Source organism: Salmo trutta, chromosome 26, assembly GCF_901001165.1.
Source record: "Salmo trutta chromosome 26, fSalTru1.1, whole genome shotgun sequence".
Classification (NCBI taxonomy): Eukaryota; Metazoa; Chordata; class Actinopteri; order Salmoniformes; family Salmonidae; genus Salmo; species Salmo trutta.
In genome coordinates this window covers 8,926,523-8,943,047 of record NC_042982.1, presented here as the reverse complement: position 1 = coordinate 8,943,047, position 16,525 = coordinate 8,926,523, and the positions used below count along the sequence as shown (strand labels likewise).

The window sequence follows — 16,525 nt, the reverse complement described above, 5'->3', positions numbered from 1 at the left end:
AGTCTGTGGGATGCCTACTAGGCAGCCAACAATGACGGTAATCTCCCAGCCCCTCTGTAACCTGGCTGGTAACAGTGTCGTCACCCCGGTTTCCCGGGAACCCCGCTTACCTCCCCCAGAGCACGACGATGGAGATTCCAGAACCTGCCGGGCCTTTCTCTCCCACTGCTCCCTCGTTTTCGAGCTGCAGCCTTCTTCGTTCCCCTCGGACCGCTCGAAGATACCGTACATTATTTCGCTGATGTCCGGGAGGGCACTCGCCTGGGCCATGGCGGTGTGGGAGCAACAATCCGCCGTCTGCCTCAGTCTGGAGGTATTTGTGGCGGAGGTAAGAAAGGTGTTTGAGGCTCCGGTGTCTGGGAGAAAGGCTGCCCGGAAGTTACTCCAGCTTCGACAGGACACCCTCAGTGTGGCAGACTATGCGGTGGAGTTCTGCACGCTAGCAGCGGAGGGTACCTGGAACCCGGAAGCGCTGTTCGACACGTTCCTGCACGGCTTATCAGAGGAGGTAAAGGATGAGCTGGCAGCCCGAGAACTACCGACAGATCTCGACTCACTCATCACTTTAACCATCCAGATCGATGGTCGGCTACGGGAACGTAGGAGACAGAAGAGGTCCGATTGCGGTACCAATCGCTCACTCAGGGATCCCACCTTTCAGCTGATGAAGTCCCCGGCGTCTATGTCCCTGAGAAGATCCGAGCTTACCCGAGTCCCTCCAAGAGCCTCTGGAGACTGCTGATTCACCTCTTCCCGAGCTGATGCAGCTCGGCAGGGCTAGGCTGTCTCCAGCCGACCGCGTACGCAGACTTGAGACCCAGAGTTGTCTGCATTGCGGTATTGCAGGTCATTTTGTGTCTACCTGTTCCTTCAAGACAGCTAGCTCATTCGTTGGAGTGAGTACACTGGTGGGTCTGAAAGATAATTGTTCTTCTCCCCTTACTCGGCCCCCTCTCCATGCCACCCTGCTGTGGGGTGACCAGTCCAAGTCTCTCCAGGTACTCATCAACTCGGGGGTTGATGTGAGTCTCATGGACGTTAGACTGGCGTCCAAGCTGGGCATCCCCACTCAACCCCTCTCCATTCCCATGAGTGTTGGAGTGCTGGACGGGTGCTCTTTTGGCCAGGTCACCCACCAGACCACCCCTGTCAACCACAGGGTTCCTGCTGGTTGAGTCTCCGCAGGTTCCCGTGGTATTGATATTCTCGTGGTATCTCTTGGCTCCAGTGACACAATCCCTCCATTGACTGGGCTACTGGTGCCATCATGGGCTGGAGCCCGTCCTGCCACACTCATTGCCTGAAGTCAGCTCTGCCTTCCCCGGGACGTCTTCCTGCGGGGCTTGGAAATTGCCCCTGACCTCTCCGCAATCTCCGCAGAGTCCCAGGACCTCCGGGAAGGGTTCAATAAGGCCTGGGCCACTTCGCTTCCACAGCACCGACCGGTACAAAAGAAGGTCGAGCCTGAGGCACTGGCACGTCGCTATCGGGCGGCGGCTACACCACCGGAAGCCGAGACCTGTCTCGCCTGCTCCAAGATCATTAGCCCCTCTGCTGTTTGTTCTCTGTTGCCCTGTACCCTCCGTATTTTTCCTACCTTTCTGTGTCTAGAGTCAAAACCATGTCTGACTGCCCATTTGTCTTCTGTTTCTAGGCCCATCCCTCCCCCCGTGTCATTGATGGCCAGCCCTGATCTGTTTCACTTGTGCTTGTCTCCACCCCTCCAGGTGTCGCCCATCTTCCCAATTATCCCCAGTGTATTTATACCTGTGTTCTCTGTCTGTTCGTTGCCAGTTCGTCTTGTTTGTTCAAGCTTACCAGCAGTTTTCCTGTCAGCTCCTATCTTTTCCCAGCCTCTCTTTTCTCATCCTCCTGGTTTTTGACCTTTGCCTGTCCTGACCCTGTACCCGCCCACCTGACCTCTCTGCCTGTCCCTGAGTCTGCCTGCCATCATGTACCTTTGCTCCACCTCTGGATTACTGAACTCTGTCCCTGACCCTGAGACTGCCTGCCGTCCTGTACCTATGATTTACCCTGGATTATTTGCCCCTGTTGCTACAGTAAACATTGTTACTTCGACAGTGTCAGGAGGTGGGTGTAGCTGGTGCACTCTCCATCTCCACCCCTGAGGTGGAAATGCGGTACCCTAGGAAGGAGACGGCCTGCTGGAAGAACAGGCATTTCTCAGCCTTGACGTACAGGTCATGCTCCAACAATCGTCCAAGCACCCTGCGCACCAGGGACACATGCTCAGCGCGTGTAGCGGAGTATATCAGAATGTCATCAATATACACCACTACACCCTACCCATGCAGGTCCCTGAAAATCTCATCTACAAAGGCTTGGAAAACTGATGGAGCATTCATCAACCCGTACGGCATGACGAGGTACTCATAATGCCCTGAGATGGTACTGAATGCCGTCTTCCACTCGTCTCCCTCCCGGATACGCACCAGGTTGTATGCTCTCCTGAGATCTAGTTTAGTGAAGAAGCGCCCCGTGCATTGACTCAATCGCCGTGGCGATTTGATTTAGACCTCGATAGTCAATACACGGGCGCAGACCTCCCTCCTTCTTCACAAAAAAGAAACTCGAGGCGGGTGAAGTGGAAGACCGAATGTACCCCTGACGCAGGGGTTCGGAGACATAAGTCTCCATAGCCGCTGTCTCTGCTTGTGACAAGGGATACACGTGATTCCTGGGAAGTGCGGCATCTACCAGGAGATTTATCGCACAATCCCCCTGTCGATGGGGTGGTAATTGAGTCAAATCGGCATATTCAGGGGGAATGTGCACGGTGGAGACCTGGTCTGGACTTTCCACCGTAGTCGCAATAACGGAAACCCCTAAACACCTCCCCAAGCACTCTAGTGACCACCCCGTGAGAGCCCTCCGTTGCCACGAAACAGTCGGATCATGACAGACTAACCAGGGTAGGCCTAGCACCATGGGAAATGCAGGAGAATCAATAAGGAAGAGACTGATTCTCTCCTTATGACCCTCCTGCGGCACCATGCCCAGGGGCGCGGTGACCTCCCTAATCAACCCAGACCCTAATGGTCGACTCTCTAGGGCATGAACTAGGAAGGGCACATCCACTGGAACAATGGGGATCCCTAATCTATGGGCAAATGATCTGTCAATGAAATTCCCAAGCGCCTTATGCTGGGAATCGACAAGCGCCTTATGCTGGGAATGCGGGAAAAACTCAGGAAAAGTAACGGTCAAAAACATGTGGGCAACAGAGAGCTCTGGGTGAGCATGGTGCCGGCTCACCTGGGGTGACGCGAGAGTGCCCTGCCTGCTGCCTCGACTCCCAGAGGAACCTCCCCAGCACCGACCGGCAGTGTGCCATCTGCAGCCACAGATGGTACATGAAACGGAACCTCCTCCGGTCTCCCTAAGCACAGCACCTCCCAGCTCCATGGGCGTCGGAGCGGTGGTGCTGGGGGATGGAACCGACAGACCCCGATCTGGACGTCCGCGGGTAGCCAGCAGGTTATTCAACCGAATGGACAGGTCCACCAGCTGGTCGTATGTGAGGGTGGTGTCCCTGCAGGCCAACTCCCGACGGATGTCCTCGCGCAAACTGCAACGATAGTGGTCGATCAGGGCCCTGTCGTTCCATCCCACGCCAGCGGCCAGGGTCAGGAAGTCCAGAGCAAACTCCTGGGCGCTCCTCATCCCCTGCCTCAGATGTACGAGACGTTCACCCGCCGCTCTACCCTCAGGCGGATGGTCGAAGACTGCCCTGAAGCGACGGGTGAAATCTTCGAAGTGGTCCAGCGCCGCATCTCCTTCTCCCCACATGGCGTTGGCCCACTCCAGGGCTCTCCCTGAGAGGCATGAGACGAGGGCGGACACCCTCTCTCGGTCCGAAGGCGCCGGGTGGACGGTTGCTAGGTAGAGCTCCAGTTGTAAGAGGAAACCCTGACATTGTGCAGCCGTCCCATCATACTCCCTAGGGAGGGCAAGACGAATCCCACTGGGACCGGGTGAAAGAGGGGCGAGTAGTGGAGACCCTGGTTGCGCTGGCGGAGGCGCTGGAGAACCTCCCTTTCTCTCCCAGCGATCCATAGTCTGTAGGACGCGATCCATGATGGCGCCGAGATGATGGAGCATCTCCGCTTGCTCCTGGACGTGCTCCTCGACCCCAATAACAGGGGTACCTGCTCCTGCTGACTCCATGACGTTTCTGGGTGTGTGATTCTGTCAGGCGGTGGGTGTAGTTGGTGCATGAAGTCAGGCGCAGGAGAGCAGAGATGAGTGAACAACGCACTTTACTTAATAAATAGCACAAAGTAAACATACCAATGTGCCAACAATAACGGTTGCCACAAAACACGGGTGAAAACAGCACCCGGAAAAAAACAGCCGGAAAACGTACCGACCTGAACAATAAACAAAGAGTAGTAACCAGTTTAAATCGGGTACGTTTTTTATCCGGCCGTGAAAATACTGCCCCCTACCCTAGAGAGGTTAATGTTGTTACCTCATGTTCTATGTTTTTCTTTTGGATCTTAAGCCCCATTTATATCTGCCGCTAACATGCGTACTTCATCCTGATCTTGTCTGTTCACACTTATAAAATCTAATTACAATCAGATCAGAATGTGTGTCTTTTAATCGTCTATGCCTGTGGGCACATAGACATCTATGCCTTTCGCATCTGTATAAGATCAGGACGCATTGGACGCATGTTAGCACCAGGTGTAAACGGGCTAGTGATGAATGTTTTTTATTTTCTTTGGAGGATATTGACAAGCACCACATCTGGCAAAAGTAGTTCATGACTTTAAGGTTGAAATCAATAAAATAGGAGATAGAAGAGCACTCGTTTAGTTTAATTTGAGCTAGAATTGGTAATTCAACAGGTACTCTTCAAAAGGTCAATGTCAAAAAGGTAGGCCTAGTAATAGAGTTAATGGTCATTTTAAAATTAAGGGAAAGTGTTAAAAAAAGTAAGATCAAAGTTAAAAAAGGGATCCAGAACTTTTTCCTGAATCTAATCACATGGAGGTGATGTGCAGTGTTTTGTCGGGAGAGGCAATCTCAGCCTTTTTGTCAAGCTCTAAATCCATTCACACGTTCTCTTTTAAACAAGCAGATAATCTTTGTGTAAATCAGCACTTGAATAAAAGGAATCTGCTGTAAAAGCATCAAAAACGATAAATGACACATCAATAATAAAGGTTTACCATAATGCAGGCAAAGCTGACAACCACGTGAGAGTGGAATCACTTCGCTGGTTACCTTGCAAAGCTGCTTTTGGTCTCCCTTATGTAAAACATATGCTAATAAGAAATTACACATTAATTTCAATTAATGTTGTCAATCCTGTTGATGCTTTTTGCTTTCCTAAAATACATATTTTATGTATATGGTTTGTCCGTGGACGTTTGCCTACCACAATGGCAATGCAGTTTTAAACAATGACATGGTTGGACCATCTGACCACAGACTGGAAAGCTGAAGTACGACCTAGAGTTAATCAAATAAAAAAAAAAATGTTCCCGTCAACAGTGCCTGTGGAAAGTGACTTGTTAAAGTCACCATGAAAGCCTCTGGCGACCCTTGGTGGCAAAACCGTACTTCTGTAACTGTAATTACATTGTCATAAGGTCAGTTTGGTTGAAAACTGACCAACAAAGCTGATGAAAACACTGCTTCTAATGCATTTTCTTAAAGTAAAACAAGTTTGACACTTCATGCAATTATTAATCTATGAATAGGATTCTTTTCAGAAATTGTGTGAGTAATGTTGCTGCACATCTTCAAGAAAAATAATTTTATTTCTTTATAAATCCACATATTTTACCTATGAAAGCATAAAATTCCATCTCACGTTTTTTTCTTATTGTTGCTTCATAATTCAAAGGAAATATGGGTATCAAATCAGAGAAGATTGAAGGTGTATCTCACATACAAATACATACACAGTCAACAGTAAGGGGAAAAAGAGTATTTGATCCGTGCGTCCATCTTTTCAATTGGCAAGTGGTATACAATAGGGTCAGTTTCTTCTCTGTAAAGTTTGTGTCAGAATGAAACTTAACTCACCATTTCACTATCAAACCACAATGCATTGCTTGTGCTGTAGGTTCATGTAATAAAACCAAACCAGGTGCTTCTTTTGACCTCATCTTGAGAGCCCATGTTTTTGGCCAAATAATTATATTTTTTCCACCGTCATCCAAAATGGATGCATTTGATCTCATAATTGTTGATTATATTTTTCAGTTGTCCATATAGACGGAGGGAGAGAGAGTGGGAGAGAGAGAGAGAGAGAGAGAGGATTATAAAGATTATAAAGTGCCCTAGAGATCACCGAACAACCGTTTGATATTGGTGCATCGACGTGACATCGATGTGTGCTAACACTTCCAAGGCCCTCGGGGAGGAAAACAAAACACTGTATCACCTTCTCTTATTGTATTCCTTTGGCATGTGACCGATCGTTAAGGGAGAGTGGAGCTTTATTATGAAACCCACAACATTTCATCAAAACCATCCAAGGGTGTTCCTCTGTAATAGGCAATTCCGATGAGAATCTCTAAAAGTATTCCGAAAGGAATTTGAGGGGTCTGGGTTGTCAACTCATTCCTCACACAGTGAAAGAAGCCCCAGGTTTTGGAATGAATTTCCCTCCACTCCACAGGGCTGGATTACATCCCAGTTCCAGGTAGAATTGCATAAGTGACGGAACACAGCGATTCCATGGCATCCACCCATCTCTATTCCTAATGCTGTTCTTGGCTTCATATGTATTCTTTTGTGAGTTTGTTTGTCCAGCTTCCTTGAACCAGGGGGATTTTACCTGGAGGAGAGAATTAAAGTAAACGTCACTAAGTATTGCCTAAACCTGCAGTCTACTAGACAATCTAATGCAATAGAAAGAAAACACCATTTGTGTTCTACCTGTCCCTTCTTCCCTTCTCATTTGCCCTTTAAATCAGACTTGCGTAACGTCATAACTTTCCCATCTCTATGTAGAACTTGCATATAGAATTAAAATGTATAGCTCTCTGCCCCTAAACTCACCTTTCCATTCTCCCTCCCTCCACCTCAGAAGACGAGCATGGGTGATGTACGAATCTGGAAGAGACAGGACACAGGAATCAGTGCACAAACCTTATCACCTGAGCTAAGAATACCTGGAAAGATCCCGTATGTCTTACCTGACCCAGGGGGGTACAATTCTGTAGATATGAATATCACATCTGGCTACGTGATTGCGCCTACTAGTCCCTTTTTTAGACAGAGACACAGGATAATAAGATGGTGCTCTAGAAGGGCATAGGCCAGATTCAAACCCACGCCAGACCTGGCATATCTGTGTGATCAGAAGACAACAGCAGTAACCACTAGACCACCCCAGGCCACACACGCCTACCAGTATTTGACAGTGTCTTACACATAGGTGTTGTTGAAAATGAGGTGATGAAAGCAGACCAAGACCATGACGAAGCATATCTAAGAAGCTGGTTCACTGACTGATTTGGATAACGTCGACCTTTCTCAATAGCAATGCTCACTGAGTCTCTGCATAGTCAAAGCTTTCCTTAATTTTGGGTCAGTCACAGTGGTCAGGTATTCTGCCACTATGTACTCATTCTAGTTTGCACAGTTTTTTTGTTAATTCTTTCCAGTGTGGGGTCTGTTAGTGTTTGTGAACAGAGCCCCAGGACCAGCTTCCTTATCTTATGGGACTCTTCTGCAGGTTAATCTCTCTGTAGGTGATGGCTTTGTTATGGAAGGTTTGGGAATCACTTCCTTTTAGGTGGTTGTGGAATTGAATGGCTCTTTTCTGGATTCTGATAATTAGCGGGTATCGGCCTAATTCTCCACTGCATGCATTATTTGGTGTTTTACGTTGTACACGGAGGATAATTTTGTATAATTCTGGTTGGTGAGCGGACCCCAGACCTCACAACCATAAAGGGAAAAGGGTTCTATAACTGATTCAAGTATTTTTAGCCAGATCCTAATTGGTATTTCAAATTTGATGTTCCTTTTGACGGCATAGAAGGCCCTTCTTGCCTTGTCTCTCAGATCATTCACAGCTTTGTGGAAGTTACCTGTGGTGCTGATGTTTAGGCCAAGGTATGTATAGTTTTTTGTGTGCTCTAGGGCAACGGTGTCTAGATGCAATTTGTATTTGTGGACCTTTTTTGGAACACCATTATTTTTGTTTTACTGAGATTTACTGTCAGATTTACTCTCTCTCTTTCTGCAGTCCTTTCAATCTCTTCTCCATCCCTACCTCTTCCTCTCACTCTATCTTCCAACCCCTCCATGTCTTTCTCTCTCTGTACACCACATCTTCTCTTATCAATCTCTCTACCTTTGTCTTTGTCCTCCTTGACTCTGTTTCCTCCTGAACTTGTCTCTCCTCTCCAGTCTCTCTCTCTCCAGTCTCTCTCTCTCTCCAGTCTCTCTCTCTCTCTCCAGTCTCTCTCTCGCTCTCTCTCGCTGTCTCGCGCTCGCTCTCCGCCCCCTCCTTTCCTCCTGTCGCCAGTAACTCTGTCAGCCTCATTGTGTCGCTGTGAGAAACACAGGGCCTCCTGGGAGTGATCTGTCATCTCCTCGCTGGCTGTCTGATGCTCCTAGATGAATTATGGATGCACAGACACTGCAGGTATTTCACAGCTAAACGCTGAGCACAGAGGCTGAGGAAGAATACTACCTCATCTGCCTCATCCAGGCCTGTCACAGAGAGAGAACACTGCCTGCTGCTGCCCACAGCTATAAACAGGCAGCCATTCATTGAGCCAACTAAACTCTCTTCTTGAAGAAGACTATGATCGACAGGATTGTAAACTGCATGTAATCAAGGTCTAATCACTCGGTCATCTGAGACAAAAATAGCTCTTCCTACTAAATGGATATGTAATGCAACCAGGACTCATAAACTGCTCAACAACAAAAACAATTGATCCCAAATCAGAGCTGCATGGATTGCTTCACTGCTGCAGCAGTTGATGACTCAAATTGCAAGCTATTAGGTGAGGTCAATGAAGACAGTGATCGGAAGGTGGATAATCTCTTAGCTTAGGTCAGGGGTTCCCAAACCGTTTTCGCCTCTGACCACATTTTGATATCTGAACATTTTCACGACCCTACCCATGTGAAAACAAGTATGTAATTAACAGCCAATGTTAACTTTTTTTTATTTGGGGCTGACAGTCAATTTAAAAACAGTATTTCTGATTGTCTTCTCAACTCACCATCACATTCTTTTAATGTGGGGCTATATGACAGTCAATTGCAAATTAGTCTGACATAATGTCTCTTATCTCACCACCACCGCTGAGATAGGTGTGCTTGATGCATGTCGCATTGGAGCTTCTTAAAGTCAGGGGGCGGGGTCGACAGTGCGCACCTCATCTCTGCTGTCATCCAACCTGGATCGATATTTGGTTTTAATGCAGACGAGAGCACTGAATCCAGCTTTACACAGATATGAGCTGGTGAAGGGTAGCCTACCATGGCTTTTAGAGCGCTTTCAAAACAACTGGGAACTCTGAAAAATACGAGGTCAAATCATGACGTCAGTGATCTTTAGGTCGGAAAGTCAGAGCTCTAGAATGAAGCCCGAATTCCCAAGTTGGAATTCCGAGTTGGATAAGCGTTCACAATGATTTTCCCACCTGGAGCTTGTTTCTTTCCGAGTTCCCAGTTGTCTAGAGTGCACTGACGTCCGAAGTCTGAGATTTCCGAGTTCCCAGTTGTTATGAATGCCGCACTAATACTCAGAGGGCGATGGTAGGTTATTCCCTTTGAGTCAGGAACCAAAACTCCTCTGTATTGAACTGTGAATGCGTTGTCTGCAGCATGACAGCTCGATCAGCTTTTGGACTGTCAACTGAGCCAGGATCACAGTTAAATGGATTGGGAAGTCGGTCCATCCTAAAGTGCTCTTCCAAGCATTGGAGGTGAGCAGTCATCACTTGTGTGGGACACTTACTGATGCTGTTTCTGTTATTTACTTTCATTACTCAGAAAGTCAACCAAGTTTTTTTTTTTTTTTACATCCATTGTGAATGACAACAGTTCCTCTCTCAATGGTAAAAATCTTTCCAACACTCCCCCTCGATAACCACCACGCCTCGAAGTGAAATAGAACATTGTCATGCTCTGATCTCATATCTCCACATAGTTTTGTGAACAGGTATGCACGCAGTGGATGTGGTTTGATATACAGTGGGGGGGAAAAGTATTTGATCCCCTGCTGATTTTGTACGTTTACCCACTGACAAAGAAAGGATCAGTCTATAATTTTAATGGTAGGTTTATTTGAACAGTGAGAGACAGAATAACAACAAAAATATCCAGCAAAACGCATGTCAAAAATGTTATAAACTGATTTGCATTTTAATGAGGGAAATAAGTATTTGACCCCCTCTCAATCAGAAAGATTTCTGGCTCCCAGGTGTCTTTTATACAGGTAATGAGCTGAGATTAGGAGCACACTCTTAAAGGGAGTGCTCCTAACCGCAGCTTGTTACCTGTAAAAAAGACACCTGTCCACAGAAGCAATCAATCAATCAGATTCCAAACTCTCCACCATGGCCAAGACCAAAGAGCTCTCCAAGCATGTCAGGGACAAGATTGTAGACCTACACAAGGCTGGAATGGGCTACAAGACCATCGCCAAGCAGCTTGGTGAGAAGTTGACAACATTTGGTGCGATTATTCGCAAATGGAAGAAACGCAAAAGAACTGTCAATATCCCTCGGCCTGGGGCTCCATGCAAGATCTCACCTCGTGGAGTTGCAATGATCATGAGAACGGTGAGGAATCAGCCCAGAACTACACGGGAGGATCTTGTCAATGATCTCAAGGCAGCTGGGACCATAGTCACCAAGAAACCAATTGGTAACACACTACGCCGTGAAGGACTGAAATCCTGCAGTGCCCACAATGTCCCCCTGCTCAAGAATACATATACATGCCCGTCTGAAGTTTGCCAATGAACATCTGAATGACTCAGAGGACAACTGGTGAAAGTGTTGTGGTCAGATGAGACCAAAATCTCTTTGGCATCATTTTACATTTTTTTGTCATTTAGCAGACGCTCTTATCCAGAGCGACTTAGAGTAGTGAATGCATACATTTCACTTCATGCATTTACATTTCAAACATTTTTTTTTGGCATTGGCCCCCCGTGGGAATCGAACCCACAACCCTGGCATTGCACACACCATGCTCTACCAACTGAGCCACAGGGAAGGCATCAACTCAATTTGCTGTGTTTGGAGGAGGAGAAATGCTGCCTATGACCCCAAGAACACCATCTCCACCGTCAAACATGGAGGTGGAAACATTATGCTTTGGGGGTGTTTTTCTGCTAAGGGGACAGGACAACTTCACCGCATCAAAGGGACGATGGACGAGGCCATGTACCATCAAATCTTGGGTGAGAACCTCCTTCCCTCAGCCAGAGCATTGAAAATGGGTCGTGGATGGATATTCCAGCATGACACACACACACAAAACACACGGCCAAGGCAACAAAGGAGTGGCTCAAGAAGAAGCACATTAAGGTCCTGGAGTGGCCTAGCCAGTCTCCAGACCTTAATCCCATAGAAAATCTGTGGAGGGAGCTGAAGGTTCGAGTTGCCAAACGTCTGACCTCTGTGATTGCCAACAAGGGTTTTGCCACCAAGTACTAAGTCATGTTTTGCAGAGGGGTCAAATACTTATTTCCCTCATTAAAAAGAAAATCATTTTATAACATTTTTGACATGCGTTTTTCTGGATTTTTTGGTTGTTATTCTGTCTCTCACTGTTCAAATAAACCTACTATTAAAATTATAGACTGATCATTTCTTTGTAAGTGGGCAAACGTACAAAATCAGCAGGGGATCAAATACTTTTTTCCCCCACTGTAGTTTCCAATCGAAGTTACCTGTTGCAGTATATCTCCGAGTTCTGTGCTCAGCTTTTTTGCCCCCAGTTGCTCTCAGTGTATCATACAATGCATCCATATGGCAGAGGGAGACACATTCAGAACTAGAGTGCAGAGGCTTGCCCTCCGTCCCAGGATAGACAGAGACCCATCTGTACAAAAACCCATAATTCGATCCCATCTGGAATATGTTTTTTGTCAATATAGCCATGCAGTACACTGAACTATGCTGTTTCATACTTGGAAATCGTGAGACACAACAATATGTCCTGTGAATAGCATCCCCTGACAAGTATAGTGAACAAAAGTCAATGCTTGAGCATCTCGGCCCTCACAGCTAACGCCCATATGGAGAGCATAAGCTGGGGAGTTTTTGAGTCGTTCAGTCAGAGTTTCCTCTTTGTTTAACAGTGTTATCTGACAAAGGTATTGATGTGAGTTTCTGTGCCTCTGCCTTCCCACACATTGTTTTCACCATATCAATTGCGGCCGGTAGTATCAAGATCTCTGCAGTAGTGTGTGGTTTCATAGCGTAGCAGGCCTAGCCATTCATCGTGGGAATGATTCAAGTGCAACGGTCAAGTGCAGCCTTTTCCCATGATCTGAGGGCACTCTCTGGTTGAATCTTTTTGATTTTAATCATTTAAATTTAGATTTTTAAGGTTAACCACATTACAATGATTTTGAGATACAAAGACGATATTATAATATATCCTGAGAAAAAATAATAGTATGTATAACCTTTTTTGTTTGTTTAATATATATATATTTGTATATATATTTATATATATATTTATATATATATATATATATATATATATATATATACTGCTCAAAAAAATAAAGGGAACACTTAAACAACACATCGTAGATCTGAATGAAAGAAATAATCTTATTAAATACTTTTTTCTTTACATAGTTGAATGTGCTGACAACAAAATCACACAAAAAAAATCAATGGAAATCCAATTTATCAACACATGGAGGTCTGGATTTGGAGTCACACTCAAAATGAAAGTGGAAAACCACACTACAGGCTGATCCAACTTTGATGTAATGTCCTTAAAACAAGTCAAAATGAGGCTCAGTAGTGTGTGTGTGTGGCCTCCAGGTGCCTGTATGACCTCCCTACAACGCCTGGGCATGCTCCTGATGAGGTGGCAGATGGTCTCCTGAGGGATCTCCTCCCAGACCTGGACTAAAGCATCCGCCAACTCCTGGACAGTCAGTGGTGCAACATCGCGTTGGTGGATGGAGCGAGACATGATGTCCCAGATGTGCTCAATTGGATTCAGGTCTGGGGAACGGGTGGGCCAGTCCATAGCATCAATGCCTTCCTCTTGCAGGAACTGTTGACACACTCCAGCCACATGAGGTCTAGCATTGTCTTGCATTAGGAGGAACCCAGGGCCAACCGCACCAGCATATGGTCTCACAAGGGGTCTGAGGATCTCATCTCGGTACCTAATGGCAGTCAGGCTACCTCTGGCGAGCACATGGAGGGCTGTGCGGCCCCCCAAAGAAATGCCACCCCACACCATGACTGACCCACCGCCAAACCGGTCATGCTGGAGGATGTTGCAGGCAGCAGAATGTTCTCCACGGCGTCTCCAGACTCTGTCACGTCTGTCACGTGCTCAGTGTGAACCTGCTTTCATCTGTGAAGAGCACAGGGCGCCAGTGGAGAATTTGCCAATCTTGGTGTTCTCTGGCAAATGCCAAACGTCCTGCACGGTGTTGGGCTGTAAGCACAACCCCCACCTGTGGATGTCGGGCCCTCATACCACCCTCATGGAGTCTGTTTCTGACCGTTTGAGCAGACACATGCACATTTGTGGCCTGCTGGAGGTCATTTTGCAGGGCTCTGGCAGTGCTTCTCCTGCTCCTCCTTGCACAAAGGCGGAGGTAGCGGTCCTGCTGCTGGGTTGTTGCCCTCCTACAGCCTCCTCCACGTCTCCTGATGTACTGGCCTGTCTCCTGGTAGCGCCTCCATGCTCTGGACACTACGCTGACAGACACAGCAAACCTTCTTGCCATAGCTCGCATTGATGTGCCATCCTGGATGAGCTGCACTACCTGAGCCACTTGTGTGGGTTGTAGACTCCGTCTCATGCTACCACTAGAGTGAAAGCACCGCCAGCATTCAAAAGTGACCAAAACATCAGCCAGGAAGCATAGGAACTGAGAAGTGGTCTGTGGTCCCCACCTGCAGAACCACTCCTTTATTGGGGGTGTCTTGCTAATTGCCTATAATTCCCACCTGTTGTCTATTCCATTTGCACAACAGCATACGAAATGTATTGTCAATCAGTGTTGCTTCCTAAGTGGACAGTTTGATTTCACAGAAGTGTGATTGACTTGGAGTTACATTGTGTTGTTTAAGTGTTCCCTTTATTTTTTTGAGCAGTGTATATACATACATACATACATACATACATACATACATACATACATACATACATACATACATACATACATACATACATACATACATACATACATACATACATACATACAAAAAAAACAACAACAAGATCATCCATATAATACTTTTTTCTCAGGACGTTTTGAAATTGTCCTGCAACTCAATTTTCATATCATGCCACCCCACATGGGGTCGCGAACCCTAGTTTTGGAACCGCTGGCTTAGGTTAACATTACCAAGGGCATACCTGAACATACCCATAGGGGTCGCTATTACGCATGTGGCTGCCATTCGCCTTTTCTAACCCAACAAGGTTCTGACCCTTGTTTAAAAGTAACTTCCAGCTGCTAGTGACATAGCCTGTAGCTTGCCCTCCAAAAACGAATCAGAATAACACAAATGCCTTAGGAAGCCCCAAAGATGACGTCAAACCCTCGTTAGTACATTGAGTGTGCTAATATGCGGGATGACGTGATGTTGTTGGTGGGCAGCAGAGACACAAATGATAGCGTTTAAAAAGCCACAGAGCTGTCCCGGGCCCAGCTCAGTTCATTTGTATTTGGAGAGCGCAGATGTAGAGAAGATTGTGCTATACTGCGGATATTAAACTTACAACAAACATATCAGGGCCAGCAGAGTCAGCAATGATTGGTTTCATGGAAACAGAGTGTGGGGGGGAATCCCATCGGGCAGCGAGGGAGAGAGGGAAGGAAGGAGAAAGAGGGGGGACGTGGAGCGAGTGAGCACAGCGTGCTGTCCTTTATGTGCTGTGTGATTTTATGATGATTGCCTATTCCCATCAGTCAAGGGGCACAAGCAAAGCCTGCCTGCAGTCACAGCTGCAGCTCAATAGGACTAGTTCACTGTACTATTTACTACGCTTCATTTAAAGAGGAAAATACAATACAGCAAAAGTACTGCGCTTTGTCAAGACAAGCCCCTCGAAATAGATACTGCATGCAGATGCACCTAGACTTATAGGAACACAGCATGTACACACAAAACATGCACACAGACACACACACACACACATACACACACACAATCTGTAAACTACACACATCTGTAAACTCTTACAGAAGCAGTCTGCAGAAATGTTAATCAATACAGATGAGCCCTGAGCACTTGCCCAGCCTTGTCTGACAGGAATCACCCACCTTGGACACGAGATAATCCTTGGTAAGGCAGAGGGACCCCAGCACCGGGAAATAAAAAGGGGGCGGGGTGGGGAAGTCCCAGATCCTGTGTTATTGTGATATAGCATCCTCGTCCTTCACTGACTTCCCGTAGTCTGGGTTCAAGTCCACTACGGTGGTCCCTTTCAAGGGCCCTCCGAAGCCCCCTTCCGAGGCCTGATGGGGTCCCTCGTGCCCTACCCTGTCCACTGGACCAGGAGGCATGGGCTTATTAGCCAAGCCTGAGGAGGAAGGGGGGATGGGAGTGCCTCCCCCGCCCGCCGCCTGGCCTCCGTTGGTCTGAGAGCACACGTTGCTGACATGTGTCGCCTTCTGCTTGTAATGGTTGCTGTGCAGCTTGTATTTCATGAGGAGGATGAAGATGAAGACAAGCACGGACGCCACGATGATACCGCCAATCACGATGATCATGGTGCCGCCCAGGAATTGGTCGTGGAGGGAGCGGCACTGACGGTACTCGCGCTCTGTGGTGAATGCCACGCAGCCCACCAGGCGGGTGCCGGTTAGGGCCGTGACGCCATCGTCGTACACCGCTAGCACACACAGGTCATAATCCCGTTGAGTGGCCAAGTCACTGAGTAGGAAGAACTTATGAGACGCAGGGATCATCCTGAGAGAGAGAGAGAGAGAGAGAGAGAGCGAGAGAGAGAGAGAACAATGTTATTGACAGAGTGAACATTCTAGCAGTAATCCGAAAACTGAGAGCTTGTATGAAGGCAGTAAACTCAACAACCTATACTTTCAGTACCTGGAAATTACGTTTAGCCTTTACTACCCTGACCACACACTTACACACTTTCCTGCTCTCCCCTCGTTCTGCACTCTCCATTGTCAGGTTTACTTTCTGTCTTACAAACACTAGACCACACATTGGCTAAGGTGTGTGTGTGTGTGTGTGTGCTGTTACCCCGGTGGCTAGCGTGCCAAACTGCTCCATTTATCAACAGGGACATAGGGGCCCGGGGGCTCCGAGGTGACGAAACATGGAGCGGA

The 16,525-nt window shown here is 47.2% G+C and overlaps 1 protein-coding gene across 1 annotated transcript in view; it reads right to left on the bottom strand.

Annotated features, from left to right (window-relative positions):
• Nucleotides 1-5,767: 5,767 nt before the first annotated feature.
• LOC115163021 (leucine-rich repeat and fibronectin type III domain-containing protein 1-like protein) overlaps nt 5,768-16,525 on the bottom strand; it is a 132,438-nt gene continuing 121,680 nt past the window's right edge. The window contains exons 4-6 of the mRNA XM_029714597.1: nt 15,494-16,142; nt 7,042-7,095; nt 5,768-6,817 (exon numbers count right to left, since the gene is read on the bottom strand). Coding sequence (XP_029570457.1) covers nt 15,584-16,142 — 559 coding nt within the window. The 3' untranslated portion in view covers nt 5,768-6,817; nt 7,042-7,095; nt 15,494-15,583. The remainder of the gene's footprint in view (nt 6,818-7,041; nt 7,096-15,493; nt 16,143-16,525) is intronic.